Here is a 19,128-nt window from a genome sequence, read left to right on the forward strand (position 1 = left end):
TTGACTTGGGGGTCGGGGAGTGAGGCGAGGGCACGGAGGTAAGCAGGGAGACGAGAGAGGGGAAGGGAGGGGAGACCAAGCAAGTCAGCACACAGAGGGATGGGGGCCATTGAGGTCCCACATCTTTAATGGCCTGCTGGACAGGCCCTTGTCCCCCTCCCTTCCCCCACAGGTTCCAGAGGCCCCAGCTCTGCCTGGCTGCCATCTTGGCTTGGAACACTGCCATCTCTGGGGCCAGGTGCTGTGCTCACTGCCGCTGGCCTTGGGCCTAGTCCAAGAAGCTGAGCTCGGGGGTGGGGGAGGGTCCAGGTTTGCCCCTCTCTACTTTTCCATTTCAAGGGCCACAGTTCTCTCACCATCCTGTATTCTGCAGCCTCTGGCTTCTGGATGAGATGACCGTGGTTGGCTCTGCTGCACACTATCAGGGTCATGTCTTCCAGGGTCCTGCCTCTACCCCATTCACACACCCCCAGTTAAGATGAAAAGGAGTCCAGAGGGGGAGAATGCACATCCTCCCTCTCGCCAACACCCAATTTAAGGTCGAGCAAAGTTTGTTGGGAAGTTCTTACTATATAGCCTCAAGCCCTCCTGTTTATGGACATCCTCTCTCCCTTGGACCTCGCTAGCCCACCTTCCTGTGTGTGTATGTGTGGGGTGTCTCTTCAGAGACTTCTTTTCTCCCCCTTCTTTTCACTCCCACTCACTCTTCTTGCCCTGGGGACTGGAGGTGGGGCCTGACGCTGGAGAGGACTATGCCCCTGTCCCAACACTGGCTGCTTTGAACCCTAGACTCTGCCCCCACTGGCCTATTGATCCTCCTCTCTCCCTGCTATACCTTCTGATTCAGTAGCAACTGCCCAAGCTCCCAGTTGCAGGGGCTTCTCCATAGACCTTTCTCCCCGCCCCCTGCCCCTGCGACAGACACACCCAGTTGTGGAGGTAGGGAGGGGGAAAAGGAATCAACCGGAACTTCAACTCCCTACCTAGCTCCTCCTGCATATCAAATCTGTTTGCGTTGTTGGGACTTCCAACACCCATCCCTTGCCCTGCCTCTCCCCTCCCTGCCACCACTTTTCTGCTGAGGCAACAGGCCACTCCTCCCCAGGCTCCATGACTCCACCTCCTCTCAAACTGTTTCTCTTGTACTTGGGCCCACCCCCACAGAGGTCAGAATGGTCTGCTTTGGACAGGCAGCTGGGCCACTAGCCACACCTGGGGGGTGGCTCTCACAGTCGCCCTGGAGGAGATGGAGGAAGCTTTGGGGCCGGGCACCTGGAGGAGGGCAGTGCCCTGGCCCTAGCCCCCGGTGGAGCCATCTCTGGGCCAGGCGAACCAACTCCCCCCTCACGGGCCTCTGGAGCAGGCCATAGAGGAAGGGGTGGATGGTAAAGGAGGAGTAGGCCAGCCACGTGACCGCTGCCTCTCTCTGGTGGCCCCAGCTCCTTGGCAGCAGGCAGGAGGAGAAGAAGGGCAGCCAGCAGCCCAGGAACTGGCCCAGAACCAGGGCCAGGGTGAGGGCGGCTTTGCCGCCAACCAGTCGTGGGACGGCTAGCCGAGGGGGCAACAGGATAGACACGTGGCTGGCCAAGGAGTCTGAGTGGGGTTGCGGGTCTGGACGGGGCCTCAGGCCTGGACGAGGCCTCAGGACCGCCAACCTGGCCACGTGAAAAATGCTGCCGTAGGCAAGGAGAAGAAGGAAGGAGGGCAGGACGAATGCCAGAAGAGCCCAAAGGGACAGGAAAGGGCTGCGAGGGCTGTCTGCTAGGGCACAGTTTGGAGTGGGGTGGCCTAACAGGGCCAGCCCCCCCAGTAGCCCTGCCACCCCCCAGATAGCAGCCAGGACCAGTGGCGGGGTGGCTCGAACCCAGGGCCTTAGCGGATGCAGGATGAAACGATAGCGCTCCAGGCCCAGGGCGGCCACGCTGAGGGTGCAGGCAGACACCAAGAGCCCCGTGAGGAAGCGGGCAGCCCGACACTGCTTTGGGCTCAGCTGCAGGGTGCCCAAGCCTGGAGGGGCAGCCAGCAGGCCCAAAGGCATGAGGGACAAGGCTGCTAGGAGGTCGACCAGGCAGAGGTGGGCAAGGAAGAAAGGCTTGCGGAGCGAGGGGGTGCGCAGGAGCACGGCCAACACGGCCCCATTGGCCAGCAGCGCAGCCACATCCATCAGGGCAGCCAGGGCAAGCACCACGGGCCGTGAGGATGGGGCGATGGGCTCTCCACTGGCGTTCGGCCCGGTCCCGTTGGCCATAGACACCTGGGAAGCTACTCCGGGGCGTGCCGTGTCCCGGCAGCGGTCCGGCCGGGGTCAGGATGCTGACACTGGCTGTGGGACGTGGGCACTTCCTCTGACATGGCCTGTGCCCCGGGGGTCGGGGAAGGAGAAGTTGGCACTGAGGGATGGGGCCCGGGCGAGCCCTCACCCACCTCTTCTCCCCTCCACTCCTCAGCAGAGACCCCCAGCTCTGGGGGCCAAGGCTAGGAGGAAGAGACCTGGACCACCAATCCCCCCCCGCCCCCCCAGCCCCCTTTTGGGAATCAAAACGGACCCAAAGGTATAGAACTGATGCCGAACCGGGCCCCCCGTTTCCCTTACAGTCCGGGTACCAGCCCCCTCTGTAGAGGCTGGTTGAAGAGTGAGAGCCAGGAGGGGCTCCTGGAGGCCACCCTAAATGCTCTGCCCAATCCCTTCCCCACCCCCCACCATCTTGAGCTCCTCACCTCTATACCCTCCCCTGGGCCTTAGGAGGGTGGCAAGGGGTGGTACTGCTGTGTCGTCAGGCATTCCGGTTCCCTTTCCTCCCTGGGGGGGCTCTGACCAGCACTCTCCCCAACAAGCAGTGAGGTGGTTTGGGCTGACAGTTCCTGCTACCCCAGGCTCGCCTCCATCCTTGTCTGGGTGGCTGCCACTCAGTCGGAAGGATGGCACAGGCTGGCACACCCTTTAAAGAGCTCTCAGAGCTGGATGGGGGAGGGGAAGGGAGAGGGACAAGCCAGCCCAGGGTCCTAGAAGGTGCCTGATGTCCCTCTCTCATGGGGGAAGACACTGAAGCTGAGGAGGGGTGAGGGAGTGGAAAGACTTAGGAGGAGTGAAGCTAGTTCCCCAGGCCTACACCCTCCTCTCTTCCCTGAGGGAACCAGCTCAAGTCAGGCTGGTTTCAACCCCTAACACACACCACACACACACACCCACACACACCCCCACCCCCCCACCCCCACCCCCCCCCACCCCCAAACCATCTAAACCGGGACAGCTGAATTCCTAAAGAAAGGACTTGGTCACTAACAACCAATAAAGAGGGAGAAGGCAAGACACCACCAGAGGCGTGGGCAGGGGGAGTTAGGTCCAAGGAGCCCTCCACAACTAAGAGAGCTGCAAATACAGAAGCAGCATGGCTCAGTGCAAAAGCACACGAGCTGGGAAGCCAGAGGTCATGGGTTCTAATCCTGGCTCCGCCACTCGTCAGCTGTGCGACCTTAGGCAAGTCTGTAAACTGGGGATGAAGACCGTGAACCCCACGTGGGACGACCTGATTACCTTGTATCTACCCCAGTGCTTAGAACAGTGCTTGGCACACAGTAAGCGCTTAACAAATACCAACATTATTAAATAGGACCTGGGGGTCCTGGCCTCTCAGAGTGCTGCTCCAAGACAGATACTGGAGGTTGAGGGGGAAGGGGGCAGAGAAAAAGGCAAGGCGTCAACACCCAACTGATTTTCAGCCAGTATCCCAGGAAAGGAGACGGGGGAAAAAAAGAGGCCACTGGGCTGCTGGCCAAAGCCTTGGAGCCAGGCAAGCTCCAGCCCTCTGGCTGGCCCAGTCTTGGGCATCGCCCACTTTCAGAGAGACAGGGGCAGAGAAGTCCAGACCTGCTGCCCCCACCCTCCCCCACAATTTAGCTAGGGAGCAGAGGGGCGGGGCAGAAAGAAGACCTGGTGGACCACGGAAATTCCCCCCATCTTTATTTTCAAGGACCTATGGGGTCTGGGAAGCTTTTTCCTCAGGCTGGCCGGGGGTAGGGGGGTAACCATAAGGTGGGGGAAGGGGAGTCATAGCTGTCCAGGTCAGGGTTCCCCAAGAACCCGGGCAGGGGCCTGACCCACTCAGAAGTGGAGCTGTAGCAGGTAGCGGATGCGACACTGGCTTTCCTGGTAGATGAGATACTCGCTCTGAGAGAAGTAGGAGTTACTGTAGTTGACGATGGGGACTGGGGGCCCCTGGGGCACCAGCACCTGATGCCCATCCAACAACAGCTCCTTATCTTGGGTAGGGTCTGAGGGGAGGAAGGAGGAAAAAAAGAAAAGGAAGGAAAGGAGGAGTCAGAAAGATGAGAGAGATGGGCAAGGAGGAAGGGGAGGGACAGGAAGAGACATTTGGAGTCAGACCTGTCAATCAGGCCTCAGCCAAGTCCCGCCTCCCATCCCAGCTCTCTCCTCAGGGACGCCAGGATCACCTCCTCTCTCCTATCCCCACCACCGCTGGATCCTGTCTGTTTCCCCTCGTCCTTGCCCTCTCCCTCCAACTCCTTGTCCTGGTCTCCCTATCCAGATTCTCCACCCCGTCCCTATCTTCCCCTCCCCTACTTGGCAACTCTGGACTCCCCCACTTCTGAACAAACCCCCTTTCCTGGATCCTGGCTCACCGGGTTCCGTCTGGCCACGGGCAACGACGCTGTTGTAGCCAGGGGGTGGCTGGCGCAGGCTGGGATCATCGTGCACGATGTGGTGTTCCCGGCCCAGGGCCACCTCATTCAGGAACATGATGCCAATTTTCTGGGCTGTGCAGCACACTGGGGAGAGCAGAGCAGAGAAGAAATGAGATGGAGCAGGGACAGCCCCCAGGAACCCTACCCAGCCAGCACTAGTCCTAGGGCAGGTGGGGGGGGGGGGGGGGGGGGAACAACAGCAAAGGTGTCAAGGCAATTGGGAAGGGGACAGGGAAGTAGAAACCCGCCTAGGGGCAGGATGGGAGGTGGGGAAGGGGCAGGGGTTGAGGGCACCTGGCAGGGGCAGGCACTTGGGTAACGAGGAGAAGGTCTCAGAAACCTTGGGTGTAGAAGAATAGGGGCTAGGGCAGGGGGCTTCCTGGATGGTCTTGGACATTACCATTAATAACCACAGGGTGTTTGGAAGTCTGCAAGCTTTTTTTTCCTGTTTGAGGACAGCAGCCCAGGTGCCAGGGCGGGAAGGAGAGGCCACGGGGGTAGGGCGCCAGGTGGGTAGACCTCTGGGGTGCCTGAGTGGGGAGGGAGTTGTGGGGGGGAGGCACGCAGGAAGCCAGGGACCCTCACCATAGGCCGCAGACTTGCTGTTCTCTGAGGCGAAGTAGATGCCCCGGCCGACGCGCCCCCCTGAGTGGGGCATGATGCGCAGGCCGCTCTTGAGGATGGCCGCCACCACGGCCACATTGGTGCCGTGCCAAAGCAGCCGCCGGTTCCCCAGTTTCTCGTGGGCCTGAAACAGCTCCCCCTGGGGACCGCAGGGTAGGAGGGACAGAGCAGCCCCACCATCCAGTCAATCAATGGCATTGAGTGCTTATTGTGGGCAGAGCACATAGAGAGTAGGATACACCAGAGTTGGTAGACACAACCCCTGCCCTCAAGGAGCTGACAGTATCGTGATCCCGCATGGTCACCATGACCCCTTGGCTCCTTCTAGGATCAGAGGACCCCTCCCCATCCAGGAGGGCAGCCCTTTCCCGGGGACCCAGGGAGGGGAAAGGTCAGCATGGCGTTTGGCTTTGCAAGGGGATGGCAGGAGGCTGAGAAGGACAAAGAGGGCAACCAGAGGGCCTCTTCCTCAACCATACAATTCGTTTCAGGCCCAAAGGTCCAAGACCAGAAAGAAATTAGACCGAGCCTGAAGAAATCTGATTGCAGTTAAAACCACAATGAGTTAAGGTGGAGAGTCCCCTCCTCCCCACCCCACAGAGCTCTAGGGTAGAACTCGCACTGTTCCCAGGAAGCAGCAGTTGGGACCCTATCACAGGGTCCTGAGAGGTGGGGGGAAGGCGGGGGGGGGGGGGAGGTTGGGGTCCCAGATGACCACAGCTAGCTTCTCTTACCTCACCCTCCCGATCCACCTCCCACACATGGAGAATCTGGAGTTTGCGGTAAGTGGGGCCTGTCTTCTTCACATAGGTCTCAATCAGCTGTGCGGAGAGAGCAACTGGATTCTCAGAAGCTTTGGCAAAAGCCACCACCACCCACTTCCTTTCCCTGGTTCCTAGGATGTGGAGAAAGCTGGGAACAGGCAGGACCTGTTCCCCCCATCAACCCCAAACCATACCCCAAGAAATGCCTGGAGAGAACTCCCCAGTTTCTGCCTTGTTGGGGGGAAGACACAGAACATCTTGGGGATGGGCAGAATAGCAGGAGCTCCTCTTTCTCCTCCTCCTCCCAGGAGAGAGAGCCAAGAGCTCCTCAGTCAGTTCTGGGAGGGGAGTGGCAGGGAAAGAGCATGGGCTTGCATTCTAATCAGAGGACCTGGGTTCTAATCCTGCCTCTGCCATGTGCCTGCTGTGTGACCTTGGGCAAGTAAATCACTTAATAATAATTTGGTATTTGTTAAGCGCTTACTCTGTGCCAAGCACTGTTCTAAGCACTGGGGCAGATATAAGCAAATCAGGTTGGACACAGTCCCTGTCCCAGATGGGGCTCACGGTCTTAATCCCCATTTTACAGAGGAGGTAACGGAGGCACAGAGAACGTGACTTGCCCAAGGTCATACAGCAGACAAGTGGCAAAGCTGGGCTTAGAACTCAGGTCCTTCTGACTCCCAGACCTGTGCTTTCTCCATTAGGCCATGCTGCTTCTCACTTCTCTTCTCTGTGCCTCAATTACCTCATCTGTAATACCTGTTCTTCCTCCTACTTAGACTGTGAGCTCTGTGGGACAGGGACTGGACTGGACCTGGGGATCTTGAATCTACCCCAGCACTTAGAACTGTACTTGACACATAGTAAGCATTTAACAAATACCACAATCATTACTATCATCCTTATCAAAAAAAGAGAAGGCTACCCAAAGCCCTTCTGCCCTGGCTATTGGCCATACCTGGTACTTGGGGTTACCCGGCTCTAGCAGATGCAGCTGGCACTTGAGGAGCTGGTAGTTACGGTCCAAGGGATGGGGCACCTCTTCCACCTTCTCCTTCTCTTCCTTCTGGCTAGCCTTCAGAGCTTGCGCCAGCTCAATATCAGCCAGAACCTGATAGGGCAGAGACCAGAAGACAGAGCCTCCCAGCCTCTCTCCTCCCTCTTGGCACTCTTTGGCCCCGTATCCCCTGCCTTCTCCTGCTCACAGCCCCCTCCCGCCCATAACCTCACCAGTAGCATGTCCTTCTTGGCCTGGAGGAGCTCCAGGGAGTCGAGAGTGGGGGGCCGGTTGCGACCAAAGTTGTGGGGGATGATGGTGTAGAATTGGGATGAGAGCTCCTTCAACCGGCTAGAAGCCGGGCTTTCCTGCAGTGCCGCTTCCAGAGCCTCTAAGGCCTCAAAGCCCCTTGCAATCTGCAGCTTGCTCAGCTTCCCCAGTGGCATCTTCTTCACATCTTAAGGGGGTGTCGGGGGAGAGAAAAGTCAAGCCTCTGCTCTGGGGACCGCCCCAGGCTCTGCTCCTGAATCCCCAGATTCTGCTTGGCCCAGCCTCCTCAGCTTTTTCCAGGGTCCCCAGCCCCTCACTCAACTCTCAAGTTCCACCGCAGAGTCCCAGCCTCTACTAACCCCCCCTGCCCTCCCACCACCCCCAGCCACCTTTCAGCCTTGAGGCTCCACCCCGCCGCCCCATCAGCCAATCCTCCCTCCCGCCCCCGTGGCTACCCAGGTTCATGGATTTCATGGCGTCGTTGAACATATCGTTGCTGAAGATGAGGGAGATGAGCTCTTGGGTGGCTTGGTCGAGGGTACAGGGCCGAAAACACTGCCGAGTGGATGGGGACCCATCTGTGCTGTCAATCTGCAGGAGGAGACCAGCTCGCCAGGTAGGGAGCAAACGGGCCCAACCGTGGAAACTCCACCCCTCCTGTGGAGCCACCCACGGGCCCGGTGACAGGCCCAGGGATGGGGGTTTTCTGCACCTACCCCCCGCCATGGGGTTAGTGAGCAAGGTTCCTCCTGTCTGGGCTAACAGGAAAACACTTGAAACCAGCTATGGAACTGCATGCAAATGGTTGCCAGCGTTCACCCATCCACCACCACAAACAAACTCCTTATTGTCGGCTTTAAAGCACTCAATCACCTTGCCCTCTTCTCTTACCTTGCTGCTCTCCTACTACCACCCAGCCCACACGCCTCTCTCCTCTAATGCCAATCTTCTGACTGTACCTCGATCTCATCTTGCCGCCAACCTCTCACCCGTGTACTGCCTCTGGCCTAGAAAACCCTCCCTCTCCATATCCGACAATTACCATCCCTACCTTCAGAGCCTTATTGAAGGCACATCTCCTCCAAGAGGCCTTCCCGGACTAAGCCCTTATTTCCTCTTCTCCCACTCCCTTCTGTGTCACCCTTGCACTTGCTCCCTCTTTTCACCCCTCCCCCAGCCCCACTGCACTTATGTAGCCATAATTTATTTATTTCTATTAATGTCTCCCTCCCCCCTCCAAACGGTAAGCTTGTTGTGAGCAGGGAACATGTCTACCAACTCTGTTACACTGTACTCTCCCAAGCGCTTAGTACAGTGCTCTGCACCCAGTAAGTGCTCAATAAATGATTGATATGCCCATGTTATACCAATCCACTTGGGACCCTCTTAACTTTCATCCCTGTGCCACCGCCCCCTCCACCCCGATGCCCGATCCTCTTAATGGTGGTATTTGTTAAGTGCTTCCTTTGTGCCAAGCACTGTACTGAGTGCTGGAGTGGATACCGGATCATCAGGTCATACACAGCCCCCTCCCACTTGGAGCCCACGGTTGAAAAAGGAGGGAGAACAGGTACTGAATCCCCACTGTGACAGGTGAGGAAACTGAGGCCCAGTGAAGTGTAGTGACTTGGCCAAGGTCACTCAACAGGCAAGCAGCAGCGCCGACATTCAAACTCAGGTCCTCCGATTCCCCGGCCCGTACTCTTTCCACCAGGTCACCCCTGGCCTGGCTCTCACCTTCACTGTAACCTCCTGGGGTCCTTCCTCTTCAGCATGCACCTCAATCAGCGTGTACTTGCCAGCATGGGCCACAAAGTGGTCTCGTTCTGCCCATTTGTTCTTAGTCTTCTCCTGGAACTTCTTCTCAAAATTGCGTCGGGCATCATCGAGGGAGGGAAAGGAGCTCAGCTTGGACTGTCCTGTCTCTCCCTGCACAAACCAGACAAGCTCAGCTCAACCCCACCCCGCCACACACCTCCATCTGGACTTCTGTGCTCCTTGAACATGGACACTGGGTGCCAGGCCTGGACCAGATCCATCTGATGGGGGCTTTGTAGCGTGGAACACCCAGGTGGGGCTCCCTGGAGGAAGACTTCCCTCCATCCAAACACAAGGACCCCTCGGGCACAGTGGGAAAAGAGGCAGGCGGAGGCGGGCCTGGTGGGCGCTTACTACTCGGCCCCAGCGGTTCCAGCAGCTGTAGCTCCCGCTCTCCTTGATAAGCTGGATAAGGTAGAACTTGTTGTTGTTGTTGTCAATGTGGGTTTGGTTCAGGGTGCAGTCGTAGTCTTCATACACCTGTGGGGAAGAAGGCACGATCCCCAACCCAGAACGGGCATGAAGCAAGACTAGGAGATGGGGAAACTGGAGTGGGAGGGAGGATTGGGGGGCGCCAAGAAAGAGGAAGACTGGGGTGGTGGCGGGGCGGAATCCGGGCAGGAAGGGGTGGGTGTAGGCATGTGCAGAAGTCACGTAAGGAACAAGGCTTCCTCTTGTTCATCCCACTCTTTCTGCAGCCCTCTAGTAGGTCTCTGTCAGGAAGTGGAAGACTGTGAAACTATGGGACTGTCTGTGACTTAGGGGCCAGTTTAGGTCAGGCCTGAAAAAGCCCGCAGCTCTCCAAGCGGGGAGGGGGTGGGCATACTGAGCTCTGCACCAGTGGGCATCAGATTTCAGGAATTCTAACCAGGTCTAGGAGATTGCCAGCCCCGAGAACCCAGGAGGGACTGATCTGTTCTGGCCTTCCATGCTGTGATCACAGATAATAATAACAACAACAAAAATTACGGTATTTGTTAAGCACTGTTCTAAGCACTGGGGAAGATACAAGGTAAATCAGGTTGTCCCACGTTGGGGCTCACGGTCTTAATCCTTAAGTGACTTGCTCAAGGTCACACAGCAGACAAGTGGCAGAGCCAGGATTAGAACCCACCTCCTCCGACTCCCAAGCCCGTCCTCTTGCCACAAGGCTATGAGATCCAATTTGGTCGGGAACTTCCAGCCCACCCTGGTCCCACAGTTCCTCCAGCTTGCCACCCGGTCCCCCGGTCTTGCTAGCTCCGCTCCTGGACCTGCCCAGCCATCCCCAGTGTCCCCACCAGGCACTTGGCTTCCCTTTGTGATTGTGAGCAAAATCCCTGTCAGTCCATCTCTAGTGGACCTGGCTATGCATCTTCAGCCTTTTATGCTCCTCCCTGTCAGAGCCAGGACTGGCTGACACCACTTTTGGGGAGGGGGAAGGGGGGAGTTGGAGCTAGGCCAAAGCAGAGGCATTCTCTGGGATCAGGATGAGCTCAGGCCAGGCTTCAGAATTTTGCCAAGACTCTACCTCATAGTTCCCAACTGAAAGCCATCATTCCTCCCAAATAAACTTCCTTCTGAGCCTTCTCCCAAATTGCACCCTCTTCCCAGAACTTCCCATCGGTCAAGAAGCAGCTGAATTCCCCTGCTAATTGCCCCTGACTCCATCCTGTCTACACAAGCAGCTCCCAGGATCTCCCCTCCCCATCTCCTCTCTCCACAACCAGTGCACTGACACTTTTGCTTGTATAGTTTGGAAGTACTTCATTTGTGTGTGTGTGTGTGCGCGCGTGTTTAACCTTTGACTGTCCTAATGAATGTCCCCGTCCAGTGCTGTCTGACAGATTGTAAACTACCCAAGGGTAGTGTCCAGGTCTAACTCATTTTATATAGGGCCCAGCATGCCTGCCAGGGATGCTAAATTAATGCTTACAGTGATGATGAAGAGATGGGTCTGAGAGTCAGGTGTTCTTGTAATGATAATCAAGGTCTGAGGGTGTGAGGAGGTGGATCGAGGTTTCAGAGGGAAGAAATTGGGTGTGGGGGAAAAACTCCATAGTTCTCTCTGTCCCCAGCCCTTGCTAACTCAGGGCGTCCATCTGTTATTGGTTTTCTCCCTGGAGTGAGGCCTAAACCTAGATGCTCGGTAGGACTCAGACTCCACTGGGCAGGGTTTAGATGTCTGAAGGGTTGGGCTTACCTGGGCATTGGCCGTTTTGCTGAGGGGGCAGAGAGGGTCCACACGTGCTTTTCGCTTTTCTTTGGGGGCAGCTTTGAGGGCCTCCACAGTTGAGCGGAAACTGTCCTGCTCCTCTGGCTGCTCCTTCTTCACTGTGGGGGCCTCTGGGTGCTGGGTGGCTGCCTTGCGTTTGGGAGCCATGGGAGGCCTGGGACGAAGTAGAGCCAGACTTAGATCCCATCTCTCAAAGGAGACCCAAGCCCCACTCCCCCTCACCCCAAGTGCCAGAATTTCCACGCTGCTTTGCTCTTGGATTCCAGAGGTGGACACCTTCTGTCCCCTGGAAAGGTGTTCCTCGAAAGGTATTGGCAAACAATCCCCCAGGAACTCTGCCCGATTCCCTGCTGCTTCCTTCCCTCATTTTCCATTTGCCCAGCCAGGGAGACAAGATGAGGCCCCAGACCATCCCCTAAGAAAGGGGTTTATTTTTTTTTTAAATGGCATTTGTTAAGAGCTTACTATGTGCCAGGCACTTGTACTAAGCGCTGGGGTAGATACAAGCTAATCGGGTTGGACGCAGTCCCTGTCCCACATGGGGCTCACAGTCTTAATCCCCATTTTACAGATGAGGTAACTGAGGCACAGAGGAAGTAAAGTGACTTGCCCAAGGTCACACAACAGAAAAGTGGCAGAACTGGGATTAGAACCCAGGTCTTTCTGACTCCCAGGCCCGGACTCTATCCACTAGGTCAAGCTGCTTCTTCTAGGCCATTCCTCTCTCCCCCAACACAGCCAGCTAGGTCAACTGTGAGGTGGGAAAGGTTAATCCTCAGGTTTATGCAGCAAGACTAGAGGTCCCTCAGGGAAGACCTTGGGCCTGGTGCCACCAATTCAGGGGCATGGCACAGTGGGGAGGGGCATGGTGCTCCCCATTCATGTACCCACAGATAGCAGAGTGAAATGGGGTGGCATTCCAAGCACCCAAGGGAAGCCCATCCCCTCCTCCCAGTGTGAGGCCTTTCTGTCCCCCGAGGCTGGGCCTAGCCTCAAGGCCTAGTGCGTGAGTCCAGCTGAGTCACCAGAGCTGGCTGATCAGAGTGGAGTGGAATCAGAAGGCCGAAGGACTGAGAGCCTGTGGGGGTGGGGTGCATCAGGCTCCCCGGAACTGTCCCAGAGGATTACTTGAGGATTCCTTATGCAAGGGAAGGGGTGGCTCCCAGCCAAGACCCCCTCTCCCCCCACAGCAAATAGTCCTAAGAAATTCCACTGGCACTTGAGACAGCTCATATGCGATCAGGAAGTGGCCTCTATTCGGGAGCGACAAGCCCCTGGCTAGAGGCCGTGCCGGGGGAAAAAAAAATAAAAGCCCACAGCCCAGAGCAGAGAATTAAGCACCTCTCCAAAATCGTGAGCAAGTTCCCGGCTGGCCCTGAAGCCAATTTCAAGGTTTCTCGCAGCCGTAAGGTATTGTGCTGCCGGGTTCGGGCACCTCAGGCAAGGGTTTAGGGAAGTGGCACTCACCTGTTCCTACGCCTCCTGCTTGGGGCTCCAGGGAGAGGCTGGATCAAAGAGGGTTTGGGGCGGCGGCTGTTCGTTCTTTCTCTCTGCTTCTCGGTCTCCTCTCTACTTTCTCCTCCCACCCTGACACTCCGATGTGACCTCAGTAGGAATTCCCGGCAGCAACAAGCAGGGAGGAGCCCCAGAAGCGAGGACGCCGGGTCTCCGGGCAACTGCGTTCCCCGCGGGCCATGACGCTAGCCCGAGGGAGCCAAATCAGACTGGGCGGCACACTCCTCCGCCCTCTCCTTTAACTGGCGAGTACCTCTAGAGTTATCTAACGGGCAAGGCGAGCCAACAAGATGCCTGGCAGAGACTGGCAAGGGGCATTCCCTGCAGGGCAATTGCGGTGGGCTCTAGCCTCCCCTGCCTCAGTACCCCAGACTGAGCCCCTTCCTTCCTCTCCCCCTCGTCCCCCTCTCCATCCCCCCATCTTACCTCCTTCCCTTCCCCACAGCACCTGTATATATGTTTGTACATATTTGTTACTCTATTTATTTATTTATTTTACTTGTACATATCTATTCTATTTATTTTATTTTGTTAGTATGTTTGGTTTTGTTCTCTGTCTCCCCCTTTTAGACTGTGAGCCCACTGTTGGGTAGGGACTGTCTCTATATGTTGCCAACTTGTACTTCCCAAGCGCTTAGTACAGTGCTCTGCACACAGTAAGCGCTCAATAAATACGATTGATGATGATGAGAGAAGGAGAGAAGAGCAGTCGGCCAACATTCTCCACAGCAGGTGTGGGACCCAGACCTGTGGTGGGGTTCGCGGCTGCAACTTGGCGATTCATTCAATCGTATTTATTGAGCGCTTACTGTGTGCAGAGCACCATACTAAACCTGATCCCGTGGTAGCACTTCCCCCCCACCTCAGCCCTCTCTTACCCGGGGACCGCCTGGCTTTGGCCTCGATTGCCCCAGTATCGCCATAGCAGCATTGCCCCCGGCTCACCGACTCTAGGGATTGCCACGGAGGGAAGCCGCAGATTGCGGGCGCCCCCTAGCAGCCAACCAGGGCAAGCCCGGGCGATCGCCCACGCAGAGTCGCTCGCCTCAGCTCGAGCCCATGGCGCACGCGCGGGAGCCCCAGACAGGAAATGCGGACGCAACGACGGCGGAACTCCCCGCGCCCTATGAGAGGAAGGGGGCGGGGCCACGCGTGTTGCATCCCCCTATTGGGGGGAAGGGGTGAGGTCAGCCAAGCGGCGCGGCCCTATCAGGCGGCGGGGGGCGTGGCCGGCTCAAGCGGGTCAGCCGCCACGTGGTTTGGGCGCTGAGCGACGCGGGAGCGGCGGCATGTCGGCTTCTAGGGGCCGCAAGCGGGTGAAGCCGGCGATCGGGGCCGAAAGCGGCAAGCGGCGGCGGAAGGTGAGGCCAGGTGATCCGGCGATCTCCGGGCGCGGTCCCCAGACAGGCTGCCTCTTTCTCGCCTCGCTGGCGACTGGGCCCGGCCGCGCGCTCAGGGACGGATGGAGCCGCCCGACCGCGTGGTCCCGGATTGCAGTACACTAGTCTGAGTGGGATCTTCTCGTTTGCAGCCCCTCGGTGATGGGGCGGCGGCCTGGAACAAAGTGGGCGCCAAACGGAGCGCCACGATAAGTGAGGAAATCTCTAGCGAGTCCGAGAATGAAAGGTAGGGACGTTGGGATTGGGGGGTGAGCGGGGAGTGACTAGGGACCTTGGTTGAGGGGTCCGGGGCGGGAGGTAAAGGTGGACACATCGCCCCCCACCCTTCCACCCCTCCATTTACCCCTTTCTAAAGCCGAGCTGGCGCCCAGTCAGCAGCCCCGCCGGTCCCTCGGCTCCAGCTTTAGCTGTCCAACTGAAGCCGACCTAGGGCTCTTAGGCTCACCTCCCGGTCAGTGAGATCTCTTGGGGCCAGGGCTCTAGGCGACTGGGTGGCAGGAGGTGAGGGGGAAAGGGCCACCGTGACCCCATGGAATGGCCCGGCCTAGATCTGCGGTGCACTTTCTGAATTGTCTTCTTCACTCCCAGTCCTGCACTGGCCAGGAAGAGGAAGAATGAGGAGGAGGAGGAGGAGTTGGAGGAGACGGCCCAGGAGAAGAAGCTGAGGCTAGCCAAATTGTATCTGGAGCAGCTACGGCAGCAAGGTACACGTTGGGCTGGGAAAAAAAATGCCTGGGTTGCCCTGCCTTCGCGTGTGCTTTTGAGCCAGATGGGGAGGTTGCTAGCTTCCCACCGGATGCTCTTGGCAGTGCCAGCTTGAGGCTGCCACCCAGGGAGTTGGCTTGGGTCTCTGAGCTGCCAGTTCCCGTCCCGTCCCAGCTGCTGCTGTTTTAGGAGGCTTCTCCACTTTCCCATATGCCTGCTCTCCCGCTGGGCATTTAGCCTGATGGATAAGTGAAGCTCCAGGGAAATATCCAGCTCAAGGAGAGATTTTAATGTCCTCCCAGGAGAAAGCCTGAAAGGGAGTTTGAGGAGGCCAGAACTGTTAAACTGAGGTTCAAGTGACCCTGACAGAGGACACGTTTAAGCACTAACTCCTATGCGGGCGCGTGCGTATATGTCTCCTTGGCTAGGCTGTAAGCTCCTCAAAGGCAGGAATCAGGTGTACTAATGGTTGTAGTCTTCCAAGTGTTTAGTCCAGTGCACTACACCCAGTAGGTGCACAATAAATGCTCCTGACCTATTGACTTGGGTAAGTGGACGTGATCGAGATAGCCCTTTGAATCTGAAGCCAAAGCCCCTTCCCTTAGGACAGGTGGCAGGTCTGATTCCTGTTGAAGTGCTGGAGAAACAGCCCAGGAGCATCTGTTGAGTGCATTCCAAAATTTGGGGTAGCTCTGCTACCCTTGCTCCTCCTCACTGTTATGCTGGGGGTGGGGCAAGTGGCTGGGTAGCCCTTCACGTCTGTCTGTGCCCTGTTCCTGGCAGAGGAGGAAAAGGCAGAAGCAGAGACGTTTGAGGAAGACCAGGTGGCCGGGCGTCTGAAGGAGGATGTAGTGAGTGGGGACCTGGGGGTGGGGAGGGCAGTATGTGACAGGAAGATCTGGGCACTCCCAGATGTGCCCTTGGCACCTATGGGAATCGGCCTACATGGGCTGGGTTTTGGCGAGCAGGGTAAGGGGGTTCCGGGCCCCCATGCCCCTCACGTGTCCTTTTCCCTCCCAGCTCGAACAGAGAGGCCGGCTCCAGAAACTGGTGGCTAAGGAGGTGAGTGGGAGGGTGGCTGTGCAAGGTGGGGTGAGGGGGGGAAAGGACCCTCATGAGGCTATTCTTCTGTCCTGGGAGGCTGGGCTTGGCTGGATCCCCTTTCAGAGCCCAGAGGTGAGGCTGGGGAATTGGCTCAGCCAGAGCAGAAAGGGTTAATGGGACTTCACAAGTGAGTAGTTGGGGGTGGGGGTGGGGCGGGAGCTTCCCTAGTTCCTTGCCTCAGCTTCAAGCCCAGGTGATGGGCGGGCTGCGCTTCCCTAGATCCAACCTCCAACGGATGCGGAGATCCGGGTCCTGCGGGGACACCAGCTGTCTGTTACGTGTCTGGTCATCACCCCTGACAACTTGGCCATCTTCTCAGCTGCCAAGGACTGCACCATCATCAAGTGTGAGCCGGGAGAGTAGGGGAGGGCTCTTCCCCAATAGGTGGGAGGCTCTGCAAAGCAGGATTCCTGGGTTCCGCCCCTCCCCCTCTATCCAAAGGCTGGTCGGGGAGGGCCCCTCTCCCTCTGCTCTGCGATGTCCTTGCTGATCGGGGAAAGAAGGGGAGCTAGTGGTGTCTAACTGGTAACCATGTGCTTCTCCCCTGCCCGCCCACCACACACACTTGACAGGGAGTGTGGAGACTGGGCGAAAACTGTGTGTGATTCCACGGTTGAAGAAGAGCCCCAAAGTTGAGGGGCAGCTGACCGGGCACATTGACCACATCCTCTGTATGGCTATCTCCTCTGATGGCAAATACCTGGTAAGGGGGACGTTGCCAGGTAGGGGATGCTGGGGGGTGGTCGCAGGGGCTCTGTGAGCAGGACACTTATGCAGAGAAAGGGGTAGTGGGCATGTAAGTCTACTTGGCACTGACTTTTTTTTCCCCTCCTCACCCAGGCCACAGGTGACAAAAACAAGCTGATCCTTATCTGGGAGGCAGCCACCTGTCAGCATCTGTACACTTTCACCGGGCACCGGGGTGCCGTGTCGGTAAATGGGGTTGGTGCATGAGGGGGACTGGCTTTCTGGGAGGACACTGAGCTCCACTCACTGTGTCCCATAAGGTTCTGCCTAGTTCCTCCCCCGTCCGCCCCAGACTGACACACGCCCCTCTCGATGACTCCACCGGTCACCTCGGTCATCCCTCCTGGGGGCTTAGTGGAATCTGCCCCTCACACACACAGAGTCACACACCTGTACTCCATCCTGCTCTCCCTGCAGGGCCTGGCATTCCGGAAAGGCACCCACCACCTGTACAGCACCTCCCACGACCGCTCCGTCAAGGTGTGGAATGTGGCGGAGAACGCCTATGTGGAGACTCTGTGAGTGGCCAGGGTGAGAGGTTGGAAGGATAAGGGAGTGCCCGGGCGTCCCCACCTTTCCCTCACCATCCTCTTGACCCCCCCCCCCCCGCAGCTTCGGGCACCAGGACGCGGTGACGGCCCTGGACGGGTTGAGCCGGGAATGCTGCGTGACGGCTGGGGGCCGGGACGGCACCGTCCGAGTCTGGAAGATCCCCGAGGAGTCCCAGCTGGTGTTCTACGGCCATCAGTAAGGGTCTCTGCCTGGCCCAGGGGGCGGGGGCCCTGACTCTGCTCTGGGGGTGGGGAGGGACCCCAGTCCGGGTCTCTCCCTCCCACCCCCAGTTCTCACCAGTGTGGAGGCTCCCCTGTGGCTGCTTTGCTTCTGTTCCTGTCCTTCCCGTCCTCCTAAGCCCCTGTCAGACCCCTTCCACCCCTCTCCCCAGGGGCTCCATTGACTGCATCCAGCTCATCAACGAGGAGCACATGGTGTCAGGTGCAGACGATGGGTAGGTACTAGTCCCATTGCCCCAATTCACCCCCTTCCCCTCAGCTACCAACCCGACAGGACTGGACTCGCGTAAGCGTAAGTACAGTGCTCGGCACACAACGAGCGCTCGATCAGTCCCACAAACTGATTGACCTACTGGGCTTCCTAGAGACAACACTGACCCCGTCCTCCTCTTTCTCCTCCCGTCTCTCACGACCTGCAGGTCTGTGGCTCTGTGGGGTTTCTCCAAGAAGCGGCCGCTGGCCCTGCAACGCCAGGCTCATGGGATGCGGGGTGAAGAGGGGCTGGAACAGCCTTACTGGGTGTCGGCTGTAGCTGCCCTGCTCAACACCGACCTCATTGCTACAGGTCCGGGAGGGTGACTGAGGGCTTGGTCCTGGCTCTGGGCTGAGGTGGGGGTGCTAGAGGAGGAGTGGTGACCTGGAGCCCCTCTAACTTTCTGCTCCTTTCTCCCACAGGCTCCCATAGTTCCTGCGTGCGACTGTGGCAGTGTGGAGAAGGATTCAGGGGGCTGGCGCCCCTCTTTGACATCCCCTTGGTGAGAGCAGGGAGGTCTGGAAAAGGACAGGAGAGGGGCGTGGGGGAGGCCAGGAAGAGGGTGACTGAGGGGATGTCTGACTCTGGCTCTCTCCCCACTCCTCAGGTTGGCTTTATCAACAGTCTCAAGTTCTCCAGCACAGGGGACTTCTTGGTGGCCGGGGTGGGCCAGGAGCACAGGTAACCGCTTCTAGAGTTGGCAGTTGCGGGGAGGAGCCTCTAGCTTCCCAAACAGCCCCATGGTCTGGACTCCCAGCCCCTGGGATTAAGGGGGCTGGCTGCCTCCATTAGCTGCTCCTGTGGCCCTTGCCAGGGGTTGGACCTTGGTGGGAGTTTGACCCCGGGGGAGGGAGTAAGGTGACCCGGGGAGAGAGGGTTGTGGGAGAGGAGGAGAGGAGCTCTAATGCACATAACTGTTCGGTATGCCAGGGAGCTGTAACTGTTGGGGATTTCTGAGCTGGAGGGGACTGGGAGGGGAGAGATCAGCATCCTTATCATCTTCTCATAGGTTGGGTCGCTGGTGGCGAATCAAAGAGGCCAAGAACTCTGTGTGTATCATCCCTCTGAGACCGAGACCACCCACCCCTGCCACGGTCTCCTGAACCATGTCCAGGAGAGCACTTTTTATTTAAACTCTTTGTCTTCCATCTGTCTTTCCATCCCAACTTTATAATAAAGGCGTCTCTCCTGTTCCTAGCCAGGTGTGTGTCTCTTTGG

At 57.9% G+C, this 19,128-nt stretch overlaps 3 protein-coding genes across 3 annotated transcripts; 1 reads left to right on the plus strand and 2 right to left on the minus strand.

Moving 5' to 3' along the window:
• Positions 1–14: 14 nt before the first annotated feature.
• GPR62 (G protein-coupled receptor 62) lies at positions 15–2,884 on the minus strand. The gene is made up of 2 exons (XM_038770836.1): positions 2,719–2,884; positions 15–2,355 (listed from the first exon to the last, which is right to left on the minus strand). The coding sequence occupies exon 2, from the start codon at positions 2,246–2,248 to the stop codon at positions 1,127–1,129; it is 1,122 nt and encodes a 373-aa protein (XP_038626764.1). The 5' UTR covers positions 2,249–2,355; positions 2,719–2,884; the 3' UTR covers positions 15–1,126.
• Positions 2,885–3,944: 1,060 nt separating this feature from the next.
• PARP3 (poly(ADP-ribose) polymerase family member 3) lies at positions 3,945–13,162 on the minus strand. The gene is made up of 11 exons (XM_038771409.1): positions 12,863–13,162; positions 11,363–11,549; positions 9,535–9,660; positions 9,100–9,291; positions 7,818–7,953; positions 7,326–7,549; positions 7,054–7,206; positions 6,063–6,149; positions 5,290–5,467; positions 4,642–4,788; positions 3,945–4,272 (listed from the first exon to the last, which is right to left on the minus strand). Exons 2-11 carry the CDS (start codon positions 11,540–11,542, stop codon positions 4,103–4,105), a joined length of 1,593 nt encoding a protein of 530 aa, XP_038627337.1. The 5' UTR covers positions 11,543–11,549; positions 12,863–13,162; the 3' UTR covers positions 3,945–4,102.
• A 1,028-nt stretch (positions 13,163–14,190) lies between these two features.
• RRP9 (ribosomal RNA processing 9, U3 small nucleolar RNA binding protein) lies at positions 14,191–19,107 on the plus strand. Its single transcript, XM_038771141.1, has 15 exons — positions 14,191–14,271; positions 14,442–14,536; positions 14,899–15,014; positions 15,799–15,866; positions 16,036–16,077; positions 16,339–16,465; positions 16,692–16,822; positions 16,960–17,052; positions 17,284–17,384; positions 17,479–17,613; positions 17,810–17,872; positions 18,077–18,222; positions 18,333–18,412; positions 18,518–18,591; positions 18,920–19,107. Exons 1-15 carry the CDS (start codon positions 14,200–14,202, stop codon positions 19,011–19,013), a joined length of 1,437 nt encoding a protein of 478 aa, XP_038627069.1. The 5' UTR covers positions 14,191–14,199; the 3' UTR covers positions 19,014–19,107.
• Positions 19,108–19,128: the final 21 nt, after the last annotated feature.

The sequence above is a fragment of the Tachyglossus aculeatus genome, chromosome X2, assembly GCF_015852505.1.
Source record: "Tachyglossus aculeatus isolate mTacAcu1 chromosome X2, mTacAcu1.pri, whole genome shotgun sequence".
Classification (NCBI taxonomy): Eukaryota; Metazoa; Chordata; class Mammalia; order Monotremata; family Tachyglossidae; genus Tachyglossus; species Tachyglossus aculeatus.

What these genes read in the sequence shown, in the direction of transcription:
- GPR62 (XM_038770836.1), bottom strand. Translation starts at nt 2,248, where the DNA reads ATGGCCAACGGGACCGGGCCGAACGCCAGTGGAGAGCCCATCGCCCCA.
- PARP3 (XM_038771409.1), bottom strand. Translation starts at nt 11,542, where the DNA reads ATGGCTCCCAAACGCAAGGCAGCCACCCAGCACCCAGAGGCCCCCACA. An exon ending in CCAAGAAGGACATGCTACTG is followed by an intron (nt 7,207 to 7,325) that starts GTGAGGTTATGG and finishes CTGCCCTATCAG; the next exon opens with GTTCTGGCTGATATTGAGCT. An exon ending in CCGTGGCCAGACGGAACCCG is followed by an intron (nt 4,273 to 4,641) that starts GTGAGCCAGGAT and finishes TCCTCCCCTCAG; the next exon opens with ACCCTACCCAAGATAAGGAG.
- RRP9 (XM_038771141.1), top strand. Translation starts at nt 14,200, where the DNA reads ATGTCGGCTTCTAGGGGCCGCAAGCGGGTGAAGCCGGCGATCGGGGCC. An exon ending in CCCTCTTTGACATCCCCTTG is followed by an intron (nt 18,413 to 18,517) that starts GTGAGAGCAGGG and finishes CCCACTCCTCAG; the next exon opens with GTTGGCTTTATCAACAGTCT. An exon ending in GGGGTGGGCCAGGAGCACAG is followed by an intron (nt 18,592 to 18,919) that starts GTAACCGCTTCT and finishes ATCTTCTCATAG; the next exon opens with GTTGGGTCGCTGGTGGCGAA.